Source organism: Stenella coeruleoalba, assembly GCF_951394435.1.
Source record: "Stenella coeruleoalba genome assembly, chromosome: 18".
Taxonomy (NCBI): Eukaryota; Metazoa; Chordata; class Mammalia; order Artiodactyla; family Delphinidae; genus Stenella; species Stenella coeruleoalba.
The window spans coordinates 68,405,377-68,430,269 of record NC_137164.1 but is presented as its reverse complement, the minus strand read 5'-3'; the positions used below and the strand labels follow the sequence as shown (position 1 = coordinate 68,430,269).

At 38.0% G+C, this 24,893-nt stretch overlaps 1 protein-coding gene across 5 annotated transcripts in view; it reads left to right on the top strand.

Moving 5' to 3' along the window:
* Positions 1-24,893, top strand: part of NALCN (sodium leak channel, non-selective) — a 293,846-nt gene that overhangs the window by 198,461 nt on the left and 70,492 nt on the right. For all 5 annotated transcript variants that reach the window (XM_079902779.1, XM_079902778.1, XM_079902780.1 and 2 more), the window contains 2 exons: positions 11,209-11,345; positions 12,664-12,802. In XM_079902779.1, coding sequence (XP_079758905.1) covers positions 11,209-11,345; positions 12,664-12,802 — 276 coding nt within the window. The remainder of the gene's footprint in view (positions 1-11,208; positions 11,346-12,663; positions 12,803-24,893) is intronic.

Sequence of the window (24,893 nt, the reverse complement as noted above, 5' to 3'; positions counted from 1 at the left end):
AGGTGGCCAGAAAGCTATGGAACTTATCTAAGAAGGGCAACCAGTCTTTTTCTTTATTCATAACTGAAGGTTGATGGTTTCATTGTCGGCCTTTCCTTACATTCTACCCGCTACCGTTGCTCAGTAAGAGTCACAGTGGGAGACAGGGTGTGGCTGGCATCCTCACTCACAGCCATATGACGATTGAGTATTTTTTACTCTGATATTAAAAGAATGACTTAGATTGTTACTAAGAAATGAGAAATGTATATGTATGTTATTTGATGTTATCCCTATTTCCATGTTTTGCATAAAGTATGTTAATGTGAATTTTCATAGTGCATCTAATAAGCCCTTTGCCCTCAAAGTATGCAAAATTGAACAACTGTACAATCTACCACAGGCATACTCAGGAATGATACTTGGAAAGTGCATGATGGTTGCCTGAGAAGGAACTACTTAAGAGGACAGAGCATGGGTGGGAGTTCAAGACCCCAATGTGAAGACTCCAGTACAAAATATGTGTCTTCCAAACCTCCGATTTAAAGTGTGGGATTTACTTTATAGTAAATACCATCACTGACACTAGTTATCTGTAAACTAAGGTGGAACAAATAAACTTATGGAGATAATGAGAGCCAGATTTCACACAGTCAGAGAAAGAAGTTACAGATAAGCAAAGGGAAGATGCCAGAATGAACCCTCTGGCAATTGGAATAGGAGTATCAGTATGAACTCAGTTATTGTAAGATAGATAGATACATAGATGCATAAATAGATATATAGATACATAGATACATCAGTAGATATACAGACATAGATACACGTAGATAGATACATGGATACAAGGGTGGATACATATATACAGCTCTATGGTTACATAAGATACAAACATAGTAAGTAGATACTAAATATAGATATGTGTGTATACAAGGGCTCATATACATACATATATTTCCTAGGTCTTTCCTCTGGGCGAGGCTAGAAGCAGTGACATGCCAGTAACATCAAGAAAGCCCAGTCCTAAAATTTTCGTTTCTAAAAACCATTCTCCAATAAAACAAATCAATATTCTTTGGAGAAATGACTGATTCTAGAGTTGAGGCAGGTAAAACACAAGATGAGACTTAAGTATAATCCTGGATGGGATTCTGAAACAGAAAAAAAGACATTCCTGCAAAATCTGGGGAATTCCTAACCAGTTCTGCATTTTGGTTCAAAGTATTTGACCAAGGTTAATTTTTTGGTTTTGATCAATGTCCTATGGTTATGTAAGATACTAACATAAGAAAAAGCTGGGTCAAGGGTGTACAGGAACTCTCTGTACTATCTTTGCAACTATTATGTACATTTAAAATTATTTCAAAATAAAGAGGTTGTTTTTTTTTTTTTAAACAGGCTAAGAATTTTCTATGGTAAACTCTAATAACACTATATAGAGACATAAATTGGCTGCTCTGTTGCCCTGTTCAAAGACTCATATGTTTGTGAAGCTTTATACCATAGATATGTTGTATAGAATTTATAGTCAGTTACGATTTTTCTTTTAATCTTATAAAGTTGGAAGCATAGACTTCATCAGGAACAAAATGGTTTTTTATGGTTTTGTTTCTGATAGAAAATCTGATGTGGCTTGTCATTTCTCTTCATCTTAGTAACACAATTCATCTGAAATTGGAAGTCATTTGTGCTGGTTCATATGGCTGATTGCACGTTGTAAAGAGCCTAAGGAAAGGGTAACCAAGTGATGAGAAATACCACAAATCGGTCACTTCAGCCTGTTTGTGGGACACCCTTGATGCTACCTTTTTTTGTTCTTCATCTCGTCACCATTGTGTTATCCTTGTCTCTTGGGTAAAAATATACAGTGAGGCATGGGGCCACAGAGAGTCCCGCCCTTAATTAAAAATTGTCAGCTTAGTAGGGGAGAGATACACAGAATTAAGAAGTTATAGTGCAAAGCCCTGAGCACTAGGGTCAAAGACCCAGGGAGCCTGGGGGAAGACGTGCTTAACTCAGGTTGGAGCCAGGTCGAGAAGATATGTCTAAAAATAATGAATCAAATTTTATTAGGAAGGTGGGAAAATGCATTCCATATAAAAGAAATAGCAGGTGCAAAATTGCAGAAGTAGGGGCTTCCCTGGTGGCGCAGTGGTTGAGAGGCCGCCTGTCGATGCAGGGGACACGGGTTCGTGCCCCGGTCCGGGAAGATCCCACATGCCGCGGAGCGGCTGGGCCCGTGAGCCATGGCCGCTGAGCCTGCGCGTCCGGAGCCTGTGCTCCTCAATGGGAGAGGCCACAACAGTGAGAGGCCTGCGTACCGCAAAAAAAAAAAAAAATGTTTCTATGACTCAGTAAATTCCCTAATGGAAACAACTGTGTCTCGGTTGAATAACGCAAGACAGATACGATGTAAAATAGAGGTGTTTGGACCTAGAGGAAAAAACATGCAAAAGCAAACTGTATTCATTACTACTATCTCAAGGAAACCGTTCATTCCATTAGTGGGATTTTAAGGGACAATAATGTAAAGAAAAACAACCATTCAACATCATTTGGTATTCTGGTTTTTTAATAGTTTTCTTTCTTTTACTGTCTTGTTAACATTTTCTGCTAGCTTAGGTTTGTTGCAGATAGTACCTACATTACTGCCCAAAGAACCTTCTGCAGGACATTGAAAACCTGTAAGGTCTTAGGTTCAGTGTTGTAACAAGAGCATGAAAGTGAACATTGCCTGTACAGCTTAGGGATGTCATAAGATGGTGTAAATGCATCTGTGCTGCTGGCCTCCCAAACCAGGAGGCAAAGAACAGCCACTTAATTCCCACCTCCTCCAAGAACACCTCCTCTCCCCACTTTCTTTGGGGTCAGGCTGTAAGGGGGAATGAGTAACAGCTCTGATTTCTTGAGAGAGGTGGAAGAGGAAATGCCACTGATCAGCTGAAGTTATGAAATTACCTTGAACATTTTGGGGTGCCAGCTGTCACAAATAAATGTAGCTTTTATGGCCCAGATGCAAACCAAGAAATGAGCCCTCCAATTTACATCCAGAAAACTCCAATTTGAAGTTGGAAGGTACAGGGTTTATTGAAGATTTTTGTAAAAGAAGGAAAAAACAGTGACTTAAACACTTTTTTCCTCCTTTTTGGCCCTACTGCCCTGACCCTGACCCTAACTAACAGCCTGACACTGACCTTAACTAATGACCTGACGACTTCAACACTTTTTAAAGAAAACATTTTTAAAGTGCACAGTATTGCTGTCTCACATGCAATTATGTAGCTAAGGGACATTTGCACAGAGGAAAAAGGAAAGGTTCTCCCCTCCAAGAAACTCTTTATTGGATTCAATAGGCTAGTGAGAAGTATCCCTTGTACATATTTGTATGTCAAGGTTTTATAGTAACATAGAGATATTAATAAAAACCAGCATGTTTGATCATTACTCCAGATAGGTCATCTGCAGCTCGGGTTGTAGAATCACAGGTGCAAAATAGCAAGAGAAACTTCCTTGAAAAGTAGTAGCTTATGCTTTAGAAAGTCTCCATTCTGAATTACTGAGTCATGTACAGATCTAGAAAAACCAGCAAAAGCCATTATGTAAAGAAGCAAAGATATGGGACTTCCCTGGTGGCACAGTGGTTAAGAATCTGCCTGCTAATGCAGGGGACACGGGTTAGATCCCTGGTCCAGGAAGATCCCACATGCCACGGAGCAACTAAGCCCGTGCGCCACAACTACTGAGCCTGCGTACCACAACTACTGAAGCCCACGCGCCTAGAGCCTGTGCTCCGCAACTAGAGAAGCCACTGCAGTGAGAAGCCCGCACACGGCAACGAAGAGTAGCCCCCGCACGCAGCAACGAAGACCAAAGGCAGACAAAAAAACTAAAAACAAAAAACCAAAAGAAGCAAAGAGAATTCAGCCTTAATTGACTCAGATAACACTGAGGAACTCCCTTCTCCGGGTTAAACGGAATGTGGTCCTTTTTCATATGTGGAAGAGTCAAAAACCACTCTTCAGTTACATTAACCCACAGATCTCTGCACATTTTCCAAGCCAGAATGGACTAGATTTTAAAATGAGAATCTTTCCCAAATCTGAATGCTTTTTAAATTGTTTTCTTTTAGAAAATCACACCAAAAATTACCCAAAAAATTTATTTAAGGTAATCCTTCAATTCAGTTATTTGTTGCAGCATTCAGAACGGAACTGAAACTGAATAATGCTTGAATATTTTAACAGCAGAAAGCCCAGGCTGAAATATGGCAGATTTAAGCAATGAGGCAGAACGGGGTGTGTGTCGTGCAGACCAATTACTCCCAACTCTCTTGAGAAGCACAAGTAAAGGAAAAGCCTTTCAGCCACCCAATGTGTAATGATATCTCAGCAAGACAGATGCTGAGCCATAGAATAGCACTGAGCTGAGATGATTTATATTTTTTAAAGCTCAAGTTTGAAATTTTTTCCTTTGATTCTAATTTCCTTTTTGCAAATTTTTTTTTTTAAACCATGTGAGTCAGTTGCAAAGCTATCATCTGATCTATATGCTACAGCCAGACTTCACGCTCAGTTGAAGCCTCCTCCTTCCTTTGAACTGTTCTTTACATTAGGTTTTTCAATAAAGAGAATAAAATCTTGGGATTCTCTGTGCTACTTTTCTTCCATTCAAGAATCATAACCTTTGAAATAAGTTTTAAGTGGAAATTTACGATTACAATTACTATATGTTAGTAGGTCAGCTTTTGTGATACAGTATAATGATCTTAAATTATTATCCAGTATATCCAGTATAATCCATGTTATTCCCTCACTTGCATCAAAGTAAATTTAATCTTGGAAAATCTGTGCTTACATGCAGAAGGGGAAAGAATTTGGATAAAAGCTAGAATACCATTTTATCACATATTAAAGAAACTTTATAGTGGCTTCAAAATACCATGAAGTACTTCCGTTTATCCTGGCTTCCTGATCCCCTTCCACTGCTCAGCCCCTCGACACACACACTCTCTAATCCCATCTTGCACTTGCTTCTTTTCTTCTCTTTTTGTAGCTCAGTCATGATCATGGGCTGGGGAAGAAGCAATGGTGAAGGTTATGGAGGTTAATAGCAGTGAAGTAAGAATTAAATGATTGTGCTCAAATGCATCATCTGCCCTTAAAAAAAGAAGAAAACTTTTTACTAAACTATAATATACTTATAGAAAGAGGCATTTTGCTGAATTTTTACAAACTGAACCCCCCCCCAGTGCCCAGCTCAAGAAATATTGACTGTACCTTAGAAGCCCCTCCCCGTACACCTGTCCAGTCATCATGCGTCCCCCTCACCCCAGGGTAAACGCTCTCCTGGGACCAAGCAGATAGGCTAGTGCTGTCTGTGTTTTAACTTGATATAAATGGAATCATTCAGTCTGTGCTCTTTTGTCTTGTCTGGCTTCCTTTACTCACTGTTCTATTGGGAAATTCACCCAAGTTTTGTGCTTGTATGTTGTTCGTTGACTCAGATGTTTCAATGGACCACAATTTGCTCTTCCAGTCAGGGGCTGATGGGCACTTGAAGAGTTTAAGTTTGGGACTCGTACAGGTAGCACTGCTGTGGGCTTGGGAGGGTGTAGTTGTGCTGGGCGTGCACACGTGTCCAGGAGATATACACCCAGGAGAGGATTTGCCCGGCCGATGAGTGTGTGTATGTTCATCCCTCATTGATGCTGCTTATCTGGGAACAACCGAAAGAGCGCTGGTGTTCGGAAAGAGGCCCCTTCCCTCAGGTAGAAGATTCGCGTCAGTGCCTCAGCAGTGAAAGTGGACGTATCTGCCATTCCAGCGGCCACTCACCTTTCTCTATTTTAATTACCCCATTGGGCACATTTACGGGGCAGCAATGCCTGATAGTCAAGAGGATGGCTTGCAGGATCCTGAAGAACCTTCTGAGCCATCGAAAGAGCTTCTCACCTGCTCTTTGCAGTTTTAAGGTGCAATGATTCAACTCATGCTGAGTTCAGATCCATTTAGTCACAAACAGTTATTATATTTCTACTCTCTAAAAGGTGCGATAAAAGTAAATTAAAAGTGGAATCTTGCCCTTAAGGAGCTTACAAGCTTTGGGGAGTATAACTCTAATACAAGTTAGAATGAGATGAGTTCCATTTTAAAAACATATAGGCATGGGGATTATTTTTTAATACTGGTAACATACGTTCAGGTTAAATACGTTCAGGTTAAATGTCACAGAGTATAATTTTATTCTATTCTGTGAATCTAGGGACACCGATATTTCACACCAACAAATTTATTCAACTGGGAAAGATATTTTCTGCTTGTCTCTCCATCCTTTAGAATATACCTAAAATCCTTTCTTTTATTTCCCAGTTATCTGCTGGAGAGTTTAGTTCTGCCATCTGATCTATCTAATTACTTATTCCACAAATATTTGTTTAACTTACTTTGTGTCAAATATTGTGACAGGCCCCGGATACGGAATAGTGAAAAATTCCCACACGATCCCTGTGCTCCAAGAGTTTACAGTCTCAGGAAGAACAGATATAGAGTTTCAGGTCATACACTATAAGTTCAAATAATGCTCTATGTAGTGGGTTTCATAGTGTGCCCCCAAAATCGATGTCTACCAGAAACCTCAGAATGGGACCTTATTTGGAAATTAGATTTTCGCAAATGTCATCAGTTAAGATCATATTGCTTTAGGCCAAGCCCTAATTTCAATGATTGGTGTCTTTGTAAGAGAAAGGAGAGGGAGATTCAGATAGAGAGACAGAGAAACACACAGGGAAGAGGGCTAAGCAATGACAGAGACCAAGGAACAACAAAGACTGCTGAGAAGCTGGGAAGAGTGAAGGAAGGATTTTTTCCCTAGCGCTTTCAGAGAGAACGTGGCGTTGCTGGTACCCTGATTTAGCACTTCTGGCCTCTAGAACACCAAGAGAATCAATTTTTGTGTTTTAAGCTACTGATCTTATAATGATTTGTTAACAACAGTCCTAGGAACGTAGTACAGTGAGTGTTAGGTTGAACCATAAGAAATTGCCCGTTTTGACTGCTTTGACCTACACGAACATGGCGACTTCATTTGGTTCAGCCCAATATGCTGTGAGCTTGTGAGAGGAAGACCTTGTTGATGAGAGGAAGCTTCTCGGAGGCATTTCTGGTGGAACTGAAATCAGAAAAGCAAGTGGAAGTTCATGAAGAACAAGAGAGAAAGGGGAGGAGAGGAGCTCCCAGCAGAGGGACCAGGGCAACAAAGGCTCTGGGGCAGAGGCCTGGACACTTGCGAAGAACTGAAAGAGGCGGGCATGACTGGAACATGGTGTGGGCACAGGGCCAGGTGAGGCTGGACAGGTAGGAACAGGTAACACAGAATTGGGTGTTACAACCTAAAGGTTGATGGTTTTGTTCAGGAGCAGTGGACCCCCACTGAAGGGTTTAAGCCAAAAAGTGAGAAGATTACTCTGACCCAGATGCGGGATAGATTTGAAGGAGCCAAACCAGATGACGAGACCGTGGGAGGGAGGGTATGAGCCAGGGGATGTCTCTGACCAGGGAAGCACGGTGGGGATCCAGAGAATGGGCCACCTGAGCAGTTTTTAGGAAAGAGCTCCGTGTTTTTGTTTGGATGGCATTGTCCTGATCAATATACCATCTGCCCTTGTGTCTCTTTGAAGACATTTAATTCTCATAAAATATACATACCAGTCCCGGCAGGCCTACAGCCCCAGTGTTGACTCATATAATCATGTGTAGCAATTCCACTGCCCAAGAAGTCTCTGGAAGGAGAAGCGGCACCTCCTCCTCCTTTTTTTTTCTAATTTCTCTCTTTGCTATTCACCTTGTGTTCACATCACTTTGTTTATATCTCAGCTAGAATAGCTATTACATTTTATTGTCATTATCTGTTTATATAACTATCCATTATAATGTGGGTTCGGTGAGGGCAAATACTGTGCCTCAGTTATTTTTATATCCCCAGAACCTAGCACAGAACCTGCTAAGTCCTGGCCTGTGGGATTTGATTTATAAGTGACTGCATCGGTGTATCAATAAATGAGTCAGCAGACGCATGAATTAAATACTTTATTTATGCTCTGTCTTCTCAGCCTGTCTTTGGCCCTTTATAATTGCCTTTCTCTTTGGTCTGACAACATATTAACTGCTTTTTTTCCCCCCTGTGTGCTCTACTTACCACTACAAATATTTTTCTACTAGTTGTGGCAATAAACTTTTGGAAAAGAAGTCTCTTCCTCATGAATCTCTTTATATGTGGAGCCATTTTTCTAATTGCCTACATCTCCTGGAAATGCTCACAGTTTTTGTACTGTGCCTTTGGGAGCTAATTCTTTAGCACTGTTGTCATCATAACCATCAAATTATTGAGAATGCGCCGTGGTCAGTGTTCCTCTCAGGGGGAGAGGGGAGGAAGGTGGTGAACAATGGTGGCCCCTTCCCTAAATGAGATACCACCAAAGACAGAAAGTCAAAGATGACTCACAAAGCTATATAAGATATACAAATGGCTAAGGTAAATGTTCATATTATATAAAACCAAAATGGAAGAACAGTTTCTGTAGTGGAGTAAGAAAAAAAGGCAAGTTTCCTGAACTAGGAATCAGGACGTAGAATCTCACTATGGGCTCACAACCAGTTGGACAACTGAGCCATATGTTGTATTGAACTTGGGATGTTCCCCCAAAATGCTTGCGTTCTCTCTGGCCATTTTGAATATCCCACATGGTAGGAGGGAAGAGCTGCCACCTCTCTTCTCATTATAAAAGCTTCCTTGGCCTCTCATGCTCACCTTTCCACAAATCCAGGACAGATTGTCATTATAAAGTAAAAGCATAAGAAATAGAGACACAGATGTAGAGAACAAATGTATGGATACCGGGCGGGAGGGAAGAGGGGGGATGAATTGGGAGATTGGGGTTGACATGTATACACTACAATGTATAAAATAGATAACTAATGAGAACAGACTGTATAGCACAGGGAACTCTACTCAGTGCTCTATGGTGATCTAAATGGGAAGGAAATCCGAAAAAGAGGAGATATATGTTTACGTATAACTGATTCACTTTGCTGTACAGCAGAAACTAACACAATGTTGTAAAACAGCTCTACTCCAATAAAAATTAATTTAACAAAATAAAGTAAAAGCATCTACCCCCTTGTCATGATATTTAGGGGATATTTTGTCATACTGTAATAGAAATGCGTTGACCAGTTCCAAGAATAATAAATATTTAAAGTTTTGTTTTTAACTAAAATAACATTGGTTATTTTAATATTTTAAAATATTATTTTAATAAAATAAGCTAATGTACTTTATGCCTCAAGTAAGTCTTTAAAGATATGTATCATCTCTGTAAATTGCAACTTTCCGATAACTAACGAGGTAATCATGGAACTAATGCTGTGGAAATATCTTTAATATGTATTCTTATAATATATGCTAATATATGTTAATTTTAAGTAATTTGAGCAAACCAGAGAAAACTAATTTCATAATTCTGCTTCTTTACCGCTAGAAATAACCACTATTACCAGTTGGAATATATCCTTCCAGATTTGTTATATATAAATGATGAGGTCTCATAATATGTACTCTTTTATATTATCTACTTTTTAAGGACACATATACACACACACAGATTATAAGATTTATAAGATTTAAGATTTATAGATCTATGTCATCCATTATAAGAGCTTCATAGAGTCTTTTTGCATGAATGTACCATAATTTATTTTGCCAGTCCTTACTGGGGATAAGTGTTTAGTTTATTAGTTTATTTCTAATTTTTTCAATATTACTGACAGAGTAGCATTGAACTGCCATGTACTTTTTTTTTTTTAAGATTTTTTTTATGTGGACCATTTTTAAAGTCTTTGTTGAATTTGTTACAATATTGCTTTTGTTTTTATGTTTTGGTTTTTTGGCCACGAGACATGTGGGATCTTAGCTCCCTGACCAAGGATCGAACCCATAACGCCTGCTTTGGAAGGCAAAGTCTTAACCACTGGACTGCCAGTGAAGTCCCTGCCATGTATTTATGTCTTTGCCCGTTTGTTCAAATATTTCCTTAAGATAAAGTCTCAAAAATGATATTGCTGGATCAAAGTAGACACATCTTTAACATTTTAAAGCATATTATCACATTGCCTTCTGAAAAAGTTGTACCATTTTATATTAACAAAAATTCCCATTTCCCCATAACCTCACATTTTTTAACTTTTGATAGTCTGATATGCAAAAGTAATAATTTTATTTGTGTGTTTATAGTACCTATAAGTATTTGTGTTTGAGCATCTTTTCATTAATTTTGAAGCAGTTGTATAATTTTGTGAATTTGTCTTTTCCAAAATTAGTTTGTGAACACTTTTTATAAATCAAGAAATATATATCCAATATTTTTCAAAAAAAAAAAAAAGCATATACCCCATAGGGGGTAAGAAGCTGGTACCTTTTGAAACGTGCTTCCATAACCCCACAAAGAAAGACTGCCTGAACTAAAGTACTCTTTGACCTCTTAGCTCAGCATTTGTGATGTAAAGCCGCAGCTTCTGTGAAACCTAAACTGTAAAAATATAAAAACAAACTTATAGAAATAAACAAACAGATAAATAATAAAACCATTTGCTTGTCAATTCCCAGATATTTCATGGCACGTAATTGAATAATTCCCAAGCATCTTTACAACTACATAGAGAACTTTTGCTTTATGTACCAAATGTGGTGTTTCTCTTTGAGCTATTCTTTCATGAATCTGCTAGGCTAAATGATCGATTTCTTTGACATTTTCCCCCTTTCAAATATCACCACTTAGGATTTTCATTTCTTTTTTCATTCTTTTGATTTCTAATTCTAACACACATATTTATAAAACATTTTGGTGTTTAAATATGTTAGTGATAATAAGTCAGTCAATGATAAAAAAAATATATGTTTCGTATGGAAAGGGGATTATGTTTGGGAATAACATACATTTTTCTTCTAATTTTTTTTTTCTGGTTTAGTTTTTTGTTTAGTTTTCTTTTTGTTTTCCCTGTGCTCAGACTTTGAACACTCAGAGTAAGGCAGGAGACCAAGATATACTTGGTAGGGCTTTACTGCCATCTACCGTTTCTTCATGTAATAACTCATTGTTCCTTTGATTCAAAAATTCTGATAGACTGTGACTTATATTACTAAAGATTCCCCCCTTCTTTCTATTCTTTTCTTTAGTTAAAGCAAAGTGAAGCAAACGCAGACACCAAAGAAAAGCTCCCTTTGCGACTTCGAATCTTTGAAAAATTTCCAAACAGACCACAAATGGTGAAAATCTCAAAGCTTCCTTCAGATTTTACAGTTCCTAAAATCAGGTATTAAAGTATTTCTTTAATTGTATATCTCAAATACACCGTAAAACATTCATCTTAAATCTGATTCAGCCCTTTCAAACTCATGTGGGTGTGGTGTCTTTCTATTTTGAAGTTATTATCCATACTGCTACTCTGTCTTCCTCTGTTTTAAAACCGTTGACCCCTTTAAGCAATACATCCAGAGCAGAGTCAAGTGTGTTAGCCTGGGCAAGAAGGCTGCTGACCGCTGCTTCGCCCTGAGATGGCCCCTCGGGGATTTGACTTCACGGGTAACTGGCACAGGTGGTCCAGCTTACAAAGATGCACGTAGACATTGGCCTCTGACCCTCAGCCATGTAAGGATAAAATTGCCTCTGAGGCCCTTTTATTTTCAAGGAAATGGAGAAACTGCCACTGGCCAGGTTTCCAGACTACTGTGACAGCGTTTGTTTAGAATGCCACGTCTGGGTGCAATATAATTTGTCTTCCATTTTTTAAAAGAAGAACCATGGCATTTTGCACTCATACTAATATGATTTTCTACCACTTTGCCCTCAAGTTAAACAATTGCATTGAAGATGCTTCAAAATGCTTATTTTTAATAATTAAAGGAAATTCTTCCAGTTATAGCTCAAAAATTACAAGTAGAACCAGAATAATATCAAAAATGACATTTTTTATGTAACTAGTTTTAAAACAATTCTATGGGGAGGTTATAAAAGCATGAGACTGGATGTGGTGCCATATATTTAAAATTCAAATCAAAATACATTTGCAATTCTGATTAAAAAAATTTTTTAATGTGAAAAATATGACATATATAAAAGAACCGTAAATTAGATTCAAGATTAGTGATTATTGGAAAGATGTTATCTGAATTCTCCCCATGCTTTAAAGATCAGATGAAGTAAGTTTCTTATGAGTTATTTTGAGTCTTTAAATGTAAAATTATCTCTAAAAAGATTCTTATGATAAATGAAAGTTCAGAGAGATGAACTAATTCCTCCAAGTCTTAGAGGGGAAAAAAAGTATCTTATTACCACAATAGGAGTCAAAAGATACCATTAATTACTGAATATTGTTGCTTAAAAGTAATTTCAGGGACGTGAGTTTTTTAAAACAGGAATAACTGAAGATTCAGGAATTTTTCTCTGAATTCACCATTTTGCAAATTATATGTGTAGTTAAATCTAAACACCTCTTGGTGTGACATGTCCTATTTTCTGTGAACTTTTGTCCCTGCTTTATCTTAGCTTGGGCAAATGCATCATTGCAAAATGCCATCCCTTGCTCCATTTCATTAATAATGCTTGACATAATGTGTACTTCTTTTGCAAAGGGAAAGTTTCATGAAGCAGTTTATTGATCGCCAGCAACAGGACACCTGCTGCCTCTTACGAAGCCTTCCATCTACCTCTTCCTCATCCTGTGATCACTCCAAACGGTCTGCGATTGAGGACAAGTACATTGACCAAAAAGTAAGAATCACTGTCTCAAATAACCAGATTTTTCTTCAGCCTGTGTGTTAGAGAAAAGAACCACGTAACTGGGTGGGGTCCTGAAATCTAATGTCTCAGGAGAATAATGAAAAAAATAATTTTAGTGGTTGGAGAAATTACTAAACCTAACATTTGTAAATTTGTTAATTTAAAATTTGCATTTCTACAGGTTAGCTTTTGAGCCCTGCCATGTGGCAGCCAGGTGACTTCCAGTAGATCAAAAGCCTCCCCAAACCTGCATTTTCTCAAGTGCAGAAGGAAGGGCTCTGAGCTCTAAAGTTCAGCCCAGGTTTAATGGTGGCCTGTACATTACTTTCTGCAGGAGACCTTACTTATTCCAGTTATTATGCCAGGGAGACTAACCAGAGCCAAGTTTCTCTAAAATTAGTCCAAATAACTGTCATTTATTGAGTTTACTAAGGCCTGTGGCAGGAATTATCTCTAGGCACATTATCTTATTCATGTTCTGATTTACCTATGTCTTTATCATTTGAAAAGTAGATAGGGAATTTTTTTTCCCCAGATTCCACAGTTAGAAAATGAAAGATCAATAGCAGAGTTTGTGAAAGAGATTACACATTAGAGTTTGTTTGCAAAAGCATCTAATTCACTTGCGAGTATTTCTCTTTGAAAGTCCTAGTTTCTATTTTAATCCTTTAAATTGTTGCCACCTTTTTTCTATGGCTTATCATCAAATACATATTTCTCTATTATCATGTGAAAATAAAATAGCAGCTCCTTCATTCTCCAAGATTCTGTTTCTCCCCATTCTCCAAAGATTACCCTTGCAAAGGACCTTTACTTATTCCTCTCCTCCTCCTTTTCTCCCATCTCCTCCCCAAATGAAATGAACTTCTGCCCTTTATCACTCCCCGATTCCTTGTTTCTCTGCTGTAGTTAAGTGATTTTCTTCTCAATTATGATGATAATGATTTCCTTTGTAGTGTGTCTCTTCTCACTCAAGAATTTTCATTTATTTCTTTTCTTTCAGTTATCTACAGATGTTATTCCTCTGTTTTAGAGATTCCAAGATTGTAGATGACAAGTCTGATGCCAATGTCATTTTTTTTTTTCCATGTGAAAGTAATTCGGTTTTTCTTTGGTAGTTGGTTGGTTTTCTGGTTTCTCTTGGGAAGCTTGTAAGACTTTCTACATCTCCTTGGAGTGCAAAAACTTTACCAGGATATACTTTGTATGTCTTTTATCATCAGAACTGCCCAAACTGGGGAGTCTTTTCAGTTTGCCAACTAAGAATATAAGAAATTTTCATTTATTATTTGTTCAATTATTACTTTTCCATCTGCTCCTTTTTTCCCCCTACTTTTCTCTTATGATTGTTATCTCTCTTTTTCTTCTGTGTTTTGAAATATTTGTTCTGCTTAATCTTTCAGGCCACTAATTTGATTTCAACTGAGATCATCCTTTGCTTTTAAAGTTTGAGTGAAAAAATCATGAAATGTGTGTGGAGAGGGGCACACGCACGCAATACTGTTACCTCTCCTTAAAGACTTTCAGAAGACTGTACTCTTCTAAAAGAATTGTCACTAAACTTGTCATGTCCCTTCCCCATAGTTATGTTTGTGCAATACTGTGCACAAGGCATAGAAGCAAAAAGTTTCTATGTTAGTGGATAAGCAAGTGGGAGGATAATGGCCTGGTTTCAGACAATCATTCTGAAATTGCATTTTACACATGAGAACACAGATGGCTTATTTTCTAAATTTATTTCAAAGGCAGAACTTTAAGCCAGAGGGTGTGCAGTGAAGCCCCAGTCTGGGCTCAGGTTGCACCCAGCCCTCTCCAGGAAGAGTGCCAAGAGTCGATATCATGGATGCCCAACACGGCAAATCCACAACTTGTTTTTTTAAATCCCGAGTAACGATATCCCACTGGAAATACAAAATTAAAATCTTAGTCTGTGAAATTTAATTTTCTCTCTAAAAGGGAAAAGATGATGTCTCTTACATTTCCTGAACAGAATATTTTGAAATTGGTGAGAAAAAATAAATAAAAAGGTTCTTAGCAGGTGAGTGGGATGGGGGGTGTGTGTCTAAGGGGACTTTTCATCCTTCTATGTTTGTGGCTTCTTTTTATATTCTCATTTAACAGTTATTTTTAACTAACTGAAAGTAAGATAACAATTATAGCTTTATTCTGTAATCTTACACTTGTCTCTCTCATAATCCCCTAAAATATAATGAACCCGCCTGGGGGCGGGATCCAAGTCCCTCAGCTGTAAAGGGACTAGAACTTCTTGGAGACTGCGGGCCGTCCCCCATCTATAAAGTCAGTTGATTCAAACACACAATACATGGTCTTATACAAGGACGGTGATCGGCCATGGTTAAGTTGCTCTTCATCCCCTGTCAGGCTCATTGGCCATATGTAGATAAACTACAGTTAGAACAATATTGTTTATCTTTTTACAGCCTTCAGCATCTGGAAAGGGGCACATAGGGCACATAGTTTCTCTTCATCTCAGCAGTAGCTACCCTGTTGGGGCAGCAGCAAAAAAGACTTACCATGCCGCCACCCATTCTTAAAGCTTTGACTTTCCTCAGGCTGCTAGGAAAGTAGACTTAACAGTTCCTTTCACCATCCCGTTTCCAGCTTGAGCTCCTGGCGTTCTTTATAAATACTAATGATCTGTCATCCTTGAGGGCTTTGGGCCAGGGAAACCCAAAACAGAGAATTCCACTCAATGAATTTCAGTGGTAAGGATTTAAGGGAAGTAGGAATCGAGGAGAAAGCAGTCTGGTATCTGTATTTTTAAATATGGCAAGCCTTTTTCATTTTTCTTAAGAAACCCCAAAGCCACTTAAAAACAAAAATACACAAACACACGAGAAAAATCCTGAACAGAGACCACACCACCGTTAGCTCCCCTGATAAAGTATTTTTCGGGAAGCACTTGCAAATTTCTATTACATCCCAGTTGCCTTTGGAAATACGAGTCATTATCAAGTGGACAGCAAGGTCCTTCACTCTGCGTGAAGAAACTCTCCTGGCCCCCTGCAAACAGAGGCTGTTTTCCCCAAAGAGTAGTAAGAAATCAAAAGAAAAAGAGAGGCTGGCTTTTGGTGATTCTCATAATGTGAACAAAGGAGCAATAAAATAAAAGTTTTCTCTTAACGACTACCTGTCAGGAAGAAACTTCTGACACCCTCTATACTAGAGGGACTCACTTTTCTCTTGCCAAGGAAAACACTGAGTCCCCAGGAACCTGGACATCACAAGTTAAGGGGAAAACCTGACAACAAAAGCCAGGTGGGGTGGAGGTGGAGTTGTTTGATTAAGCAACGTGGAAACACAAAAGCACATGTTAGGCAAGATTTTCTCAAGTAATTACCCTGGCTTTGAACAACTGTAAGGAATTCCCATGGCAACCTCACTTTGCAAAGACCATGTTTTTAAAAATAGCCCTGTCTGATTACCTTTATCACGTAGTTTAAAATACCTGTCCTTCTCTGTAAGCAATGAGCAAACAAAACTGTAACATCTTTTAAGCGTTGTGTGGTTTGCTCAGATCCTAAAGGAAAAAGACAGCAAACAGTGTGGTCCCTCTTTTCCCTTGGGGTGTCCTTCCAAACCCCACAGAAAAGGCATTCCCAAGTGCCAGTTCCCACATCTCTTTCCCTTTCTACTCCCCTACACCCCCGTGGGCATCTTCAAGGGGTCCCCTTTCCTCCTGATTAAAGGATAAACCTGCAGATCTTCAGAGGAGTCTTACTAGTTTCCAAGCAGAAGGGAATCGGGCAGTGGTTTTCTACTCATTTTTTCCCTCTGTATTATTGGAATTAAACCCTCAATTCCTTAAGTAGAGTGCTTGCATAAACTGAGATGTGCACTTGGCTTTCCAGTAACCCTGTTAATAAAAGCAGCTCACTGTGTCCTCAAGTGAATCATCTCATCAACGTCAAGGTTTCCACTGTGGTTGGATCTAAGGACTCTCTCTGTCTCTGACGGACCTCCCTGGTCTTTCTGCCTTGCTGTCTTGGCTGGGGAGCCACTTCTGGGGTCAGAATCTGCCGTGTCTGGGGAACATGAGGGCCCATCACAGAGTCACATCAGCATGAGACAGTTGGAGAGATGAGGGCTGTCCCAGTCACCCCATTGTATCCCTGCACTTCTCAGAACCGTAATCAGAACCCATATGATAAAGTAACAGTGAGGATTTATTTCTCCAACAACAGAGCAATGTCTGCTCTCTCTCTTACCTGTCTCTTTTCTGCTAAACACATAGAAAATTCCATAGTAAGCCTTCATAATTAATAGCTAACACGTGTACAAAATGAGGAGGAAAACAAAAAAGTAATTTCTGTGTTTTGTTTACCCTTTACATTTCCATAAGTCTTCAACAGTCACTCAGTCATTCAACAAACATTTATGGAACACCTGTTACTCATCTGGCACTCTTCTGGGCTATGGGAATTCAACAATGAGTGAGATGTGAACTATGCCCTTTAGAATCTTTTAGTCTAATGGGGAGAAACACGTGTGAATGGATGAAAGTAAAAACTATTACAGGAGCATGAGACAGAACCCCCTAAGTCCTTCCTGCAGGAGAAGGAAGACTGAGCCATAGAGGACAAATTGCTCCAAGCAGGGAGGGAAGCATGTGGAAAATATGGACAGCATGATCTCCTTAATGTAACTGATTGTGAGAAGCAGAATAGAATAGTCATTAAGACCAGTAATACTGATTACATGATGTAGGTTCCAATCCTCATTTATAAACAGAGATAATTCTTGTTTTTAAGGTTTGTTGTGAGAATTAAATAATATATATTAAATGCTTAGCATCGCACCTGGCATAGCATAAGATATGTGTCTATCAAACCAGATAAGAAAAGTTACTTTAGGAACTTACCTGACTGTCCAGTGGTTACGACTCGATGCTTTCACTGCCTGGGCCCGGGGTCAATCGCTGGTTTGGAAACGAAGATCCTGCAAGCTACACGGCAGAGCCAAGAAAAAAAAGAAAAAGAAAAGTTACTTTAATTAAACCATGCCATGAAGTCAGATTCAGCAAATAGACATATTCATCAATCAAGAAGAATTACTTTTACTTAAATTAACCTTCAGATGTGACAGTCTAGTTGAGCACAATATGTTAGTTACTGATTTATTTTCCTTACTGTCCATGAGCCTGATTTTTTTTTAGTCTGATTTTTGATATTTCAGTTGCAACCCCCGTGCCTACCTAGTGTCTTAGCCTCAAGAAGTAAATTAGGGCTTCCCTGGTGGCGCAGTGGTTGAGTCCGCCTGCCGATGCAGGGGACACGGGTTCATGCCCCGGTCCGGGAAGATCCCACATACCGCGGAGCGGCTGGGCCCGTGAGCCATGGCCGCTGAGGCTGCGCGTCCAGAGCCTGTGCTCCGCAACGGCAGAGGCCACAACAGTGAGAGGCCTGTGTACCGCAAAAAAAAAAAAGAAAAGTAAAGTAAAGTAAAGAAAGTAAATTAAAGTAAAGTAAAGAAGTAAATTAAATTGTTCTGGAAAGGTTTACTGTTCACAAAACCTTGTTGATTGCCATACAGCATTTTATAATTCTCTGCGTAATCATAGAGTACTTGATGGTTTGTTCCAGTAACTCCACATGTAGCAAGTTGCTCAGCTTGATCTATAATTTCCAGGATGAACGTTAACTCACTTTAAAAAAAAAGAGAATAGCCTGTTTTCATCTTTTGGGCTTTTACTCTTCTGAAAGAAATTTCTAAAATAATAGCTTAGCATCTCTGCAGTGCCATTCAAGACACGTCTCTAGGAGAAGAGTGGCAGATTACATGTTACTACCACTAACCAGAAGCTGTATCGCAAAGATACAAAGTAGTGTGGTCCCAGGGAGGGAAGAAGTGTGTCCATCAAACCCAGTATGAAAACCCTACCACTTCTCTCTTTAGTATACAAATGCTTAGTAGATAATTGATTGCCCACTTATTCACAGTAATAATGGAGATGCCTCATTTAAATGACAACTTTTTTTTCATTTTTATTGATCTTTGCAGTACGTTTGTGAGCTCAAATTAAAATATGGCTGCATTTATGTGCACAGTCTTCATTTGACAAATCATTTCTAGAGGACTTTTATATGCAGTGTGCTGGGTTATGGGTTAAAAACACATTTTGCTGCTTTCATCTAACACGAGAATAGGAATTCCCTATCAATGATTGTTTTTTCAGAATATTTAATTGTGTGATCATTTTTAGTTTGGAATTATATGTAATTTGTTTGCATTCCTTAGGTGCACATTTATGGGGAGTCAAAAGTAAATCAGTCTAGGATTAAGCATCTTTTATACATAATATAGAAGGCTTTTGATCAAGTGTTTTTGGTACTGTCTCCAAAACAGGTCTGGGAGAGCTGAGGTTGCAGCTAAACCTATCTTTGAAATTTACATTTTGCTCTACTTTTTAAACATGCTTCCCCTTTGAGTATAGTCGTACTTATAAATTGTATTTTCCATTAAGTCTCAATGTGTTATAGTTGATGCTTCTGCTGACATTCTTGTTCTTTGGATCTGAAGTTCAAATACAGTTGAATTGTAATTGGAGACCAGTAGCTGCTCCTTGTACTATCAGAGTGCCATGGATTTTAAATTCACAAACAACTGCTTGGTTAAAAGCATCTGGCATTTTCTCCCAGAATCATAAATCCACTCATCTTTTTTTAATCTCTGCAGATTTTCAGTCTTTGTCTTTCTGTTTATATGAACTATAACCACAAAGTCATTTTGTTTTTTACTTATATAATCTAAATCTCCCTAGCATGTATTATATTTTATTACCAGTTAGCACTATATATAAACATATCTAATTTTTTTCTATAATTGAAGATAATGTTTTCCCCTCATGCTTTGCCTCATCAGTTATTATACTTGTTTAGCTGAGATATAAGTTGTTGGAGATTTGACCAACTCTGCAATGACAAGCATTAGTGACTAAAGCACAGTCATAAAATTCAAGTGCCAAAAAGCCAAGCCAATGAAGTTTCCAATCATTTAGTTTCTAGTTTTACAAGACTGTCCTATATCTCAAGTGAATAGAGGCATTTCAAAATAAGCAGTCCTCCTTTGTAAGTTTTACCTGCTTCACATCTCTTATTTTAAGGATTCACTTCATAAGAAAAAAAAAAAAAGGTAGAACACAGAGCTATCTGTTAATATTAAGAAATTTATTCATTCTTTCAATATATTTCAGAATTGAACTATGCACAGTGCTAGACTGGAAGAAAATGTAGTGGACAAGGAATACACCATCCTTATCATATGGAGTTTATGATCTAGTGGAATTCACAGAAAGACAAAAAGATGTTTCACACACAGAGCAGGGACTGACATGTATGGGGTGCCCTGGACCCCAAAGGAAGAGTAAAGGTTTGGGAGGTTTGTGTGTGTGTGTGCACATGTCTGCATATGTGCCTGTACACGTACATCTTTATATATATTTTTAACTTTCCTGCCTGGTATTTTCTCAGGATTCAGAATTTATGATGTTGAAATAACTTAAGATCAGAAATCTTGACCCATCATCTAAAACTCCCTTTTTACAAAAGTCACATTCTAAGACATATTTCAAACCTTCCTAACACACCTTCCTAATACAATGGTATTCACCTTTATATACATTGTAATAGGACTATTTTAATCTTGCTGCCACCAACACTAATCACGTTTTTAAAATTCTTTCTTTCTAAGCATAATGTCAGTTCTGCAAAAAGTTTATTTTATGGAAACATCTTGCCATGCACAGGATCTGTCGTATGCACTTTGGGATTAATTTTCAGTTCACAGGTGCATGAAAAATTCAAATACAGATAAATGAGGTACCACCTTCAACGTGTGTAATTTTAAGTAATTGCTCAGTTCCAATTACTGTGTTTTATGTGGGAGACTTATTCAATAAAGTGGCTCGTTATAATAATTACACTATACCTTTCCAGCAGAAATGACATTCATCAAGCCTTGTTCACTGGACCATGATTTGAGGCTTAATGGTCATATGTTTTTATAAATTCTCTCCCACTTAATATCAATCTATTAATATTTTTAAAGTGAGAAAAGAAAAATAAGGCCTCTCAAACTTTTTCCCACTTAGCAACAGAAATGTACTGTTAACAACTCCAAATCAGAAAAGTTAGTTGAATATTTATAACGTTTGTGGTTTTCTTTCTCAAATAAATATTAATGGCTTCATTTTGAAGATCACTAGAGTGAAAGATGGTTCTTTAGATCTAAGCATGGAGCATCCCAAAAGAATCTAATATTCCCTGATAGGTTTGTGGTTACTCCCAGGTGATTGAATAAATTGAATTAATGTTCTGGTTAACTAAAAGTTATGATGGATCCCTGATTTTAAGGATTCAATAAATGTAAAATATAAATCCTATAAACCATCCTGGCTCTAATGGGTTAGAAAGGTCATTGATCTCTTTTCATGCTTCAGCATTGTTATTCTGAAAATCAGTTATGGATATATAGAACAAAGAAAAAAATTGGCTAGTTTAGATTTTGTATTAGGAGTTGAGAGAAGTAAGAGCATGTTATATGTGCAAACCAAATCTTCCAAGTCAAGCAGACAATGTTTTATTACAGTATAGCTTGGAAAATTCTTTTCTTTATACTTCTTTTTTTTAATACTGCTTTTTAAAATACTTTTAAAATACTGTGACATTTTACATAGACATCATGATGTAGTGAAAAGCTGTACAATCCAGAACTCTAATCATAATTCTGCAATTTATTATCTGGGTAACCTTAGACAGCCTAATTTCTATGAACCTCAGATTTCCCATCTGTAAAAAAGAGATAATAATACTACCTATGAAGATTAATTTGAAGATATGTAATATGTAATATAGTATCTCAACACATGATCAAACAGCCGAGGAAATGAATAAGGATTTAGAGGATTTGAAATATACAGTTTACCAGTTTCATGTTATGGCCATTTATACAATTCTTCATTCAATGACTAAAGAATATACATTCTGATTCAAGAACACATGAATGATTTATAGAACATGACCACTTACTACACCACAAAGGAATTCTGAATATAAACCAAATCAGTATCTTAGAGAAGGAGTTATTTGACCAACATAAAATTAGAAACCAAATAGCAACCACAAAAATCACCTACACATTTAAAAATTTTAAAACCACTTCCAAATAACTGAAGGAGTATAGAAGACACCACAATGGAAATAAAAAGTATCTAGAACTGAAAAATAATGAACATAATATATATCAAACTTATGAGAAGTAGCTAAAGGCATTTTTAGAGGAAAAATCATAGCCTTGAATGCATATTTAATAAATGTTGACATTAATCTTCCAAGTATTCAACTCAGGTAATTAGAAAAATATCAACCAACAAAACACTAAAACATCAGGAAGAAAGAGATAATAAAGATAAAAGCAGATTTTTTCTCTGAATTAAACATTTTGCAAATTACATTTGTAATTAAATCTAAATACCTTTTGGTGTGACATGTCTTATTTTCTGTGAACTTTTGTCACTGCTTTATCTTAGCTCGGGCAGATGCATCACTGCAAAATGCCATCCCTTGCTCCATTTCATTAATAATGCTTAACATATGTGTACTTCTTTTGCAAAGGGAAGGTCTTATGAAGCAGTTTATTGATCGCCAGCAACAGGACACTTGCTGCCTCTTAGGAAGCCCATCATAGGGGCTCTATCCTCATGACCTCATCTGAACCTAATTGCCTTCCAAAGGCTCCTCTCCTAATATCATCACACTGGGGTTAGGGCTTCAACATATGAATTTTGGGGGGACACAAACATTCAGTCAATAACACACAGCACTGTAGGGAAGAAGCCAAGGTTAGTTGCAGGGCATCACATGTTTCTGGGAACAGGCAAACACCCTCTTCCCTCTACACTAAAGAAAAATATCCAGGGGACTTCCCTGGCGGTCCACTGGTTAAGACTCCACGCTCCCAATGCAGGGGGCCCAGGTTCGATCCCTGGTCAGGGAACTAAGATCCCACATACCGCATCTAAGCTGTGTGCCACAACTAGAGAAGCCCGCAGCCAAAAATAAATAAATTAATTAAAGAAACAGGAAAACATCCAGGAGTGGAATCAAAAATAACAAGAGTGATAAAGGAAAGAGCAGATCCAGATAAAATTGGTAGTGTCAGGGGGGAGTGAAAGCAGAGCCAGGAAATCCCAGAAAGAAAGCTGCCACACTTGATCCCTGTATTCTAACAGAAGAGGAAGCTCTGAAGTTAGGAGAGAAATATTGGAAATGCAGGAAAACAAATTTTGCATGAAAATGAGCAACTGAAAATCATCAAAGTCAAGTTCCCTACAAAAGTTACAAGAAAAAGAGAATCAGGGAGGGAATGCTATCCTATAGACAGGTAAAGAATCAAGCATGTATCTTGCCTTCTCCTTATGAATTGAACTGCTGAGTAACCAAATAATACATGTGGGGAGGTGCCTCATTATAAAAGTAATCCAACTAATAAATGAAAAAGAAATGACAATTTTACAAACTGGGTGAATCAATCATCTAAGCAACGAATATCAGTACTGTTAACATCACAAAAAGAGGGACAACCAGACATGATGCGCATTCAGATCAAACCTGAGTGTGATGAAACTCAGAATCCAGTTGCCAATTTGCAGAAAGTACAGAGGACAGAAGAACATGGTGAACTATACCATGAATGTACACTTAGCAAAACCAGGCTCCAGGAAGCTATGGGTCAAATGGCCCAGGATCTTCAACTGTAAAGGGGAAAAAAAGAGGAACCTGTAGATTAAAACACCTAAAGGCAGTGCCAGAAAATTGGCTCGACCCGTCCATTGCTATGCCCTTCAGCTCCAATGTATTCAACCACAGATAACTCTATGCAAAATGATTTGAAGTTCCAGGGTCTTGAATTCCATGTTCAAGTGCACAATTCTGGGACAATCTTGTAAATTAAAATTTTAAGACTTAAAAAAATCACTTATGTTTTGTTTGAACATTTAAATTTAATGTATTTGTTTTTGATTATTAATTCAGTCACAGAACAGTTATCTTGTGGAGCTGAATGTATCAGGTTTGCAAATATAAAATCACCCAAAGAAAGAGGCTTTTCAACTAATCTTTTATTTTTTTCAATTCAAATGCTATGTAAATATGTCACCCGTACCCTTCTTTTTAAGTCCTGCATTTCTGATAGGTTTATATCCAGAATGAACAGTTACACCTTTCATAAGCTGTAATTCCTTAAGTGCTTTGATCATTATTTCAGGTCCTGTCAGTATCTTCTGGAGCCAGAAGAGGGCACTGCAGAGCAGTGTAGCTGGTGCTGTCGGCTGAAAGAACTGCGCAAAGCTTTACTAAAGAAATAGGAGAACTAGATAGTCACTACAGGCCTTCTTTATTTACCAGCAGAAAGAACAGTTTCTAAATACATATCAAGGCTATCAAATACAGGTAGGTAGGTAGATAGATTAGGTAGATAGATAGCTATAGATATCTCCTTTCTTCTTTCAAGAATATCCCAAACCTGAATTGAAGTTATTCTATTACGGTGTTTATTCTTCTGCTTATTCTGTTGTTAGTTACAAAAGCAATTTTCAAGGACTCCTTGGTACAGATTAATAGCATATTCTGTTTTGCCTGGTTCAAGTTTAGGACAAAGGAGATTTGGAAGCCCTTTAGAAACCATGTGCAGTGCAAGAAGTAATTTGGAAACAATACAACACATGTTGTCCCCAGTGTCCACAAAGGTTTTTCCCAACGTGAAGAACACTGTTTTAAGTGTCAGCTGCCCAATTACAGGGGCAGAAGCCGGGTGATTGAGTTCAGACCATCTCCTTACACTAGGGGAAAGACGGCTAAGGCCTGTCTTTGTCCTTTGAAGATGAAGCAAGAGTAGGATCCACAGTTCTCTCCTGAAACTTGCCTTCCCGGGGCCTCTGTAGCCTGGGCCCTTTCATAACTGGTGAGCACTTTCAGCTGAGTCTTCTATCTCCAAAGTGATTCTAAACAATGTTCCTCAGGAGATGTGCTGTCACCTCGGGGAGGTTCAGTCAACGCACAAAGTC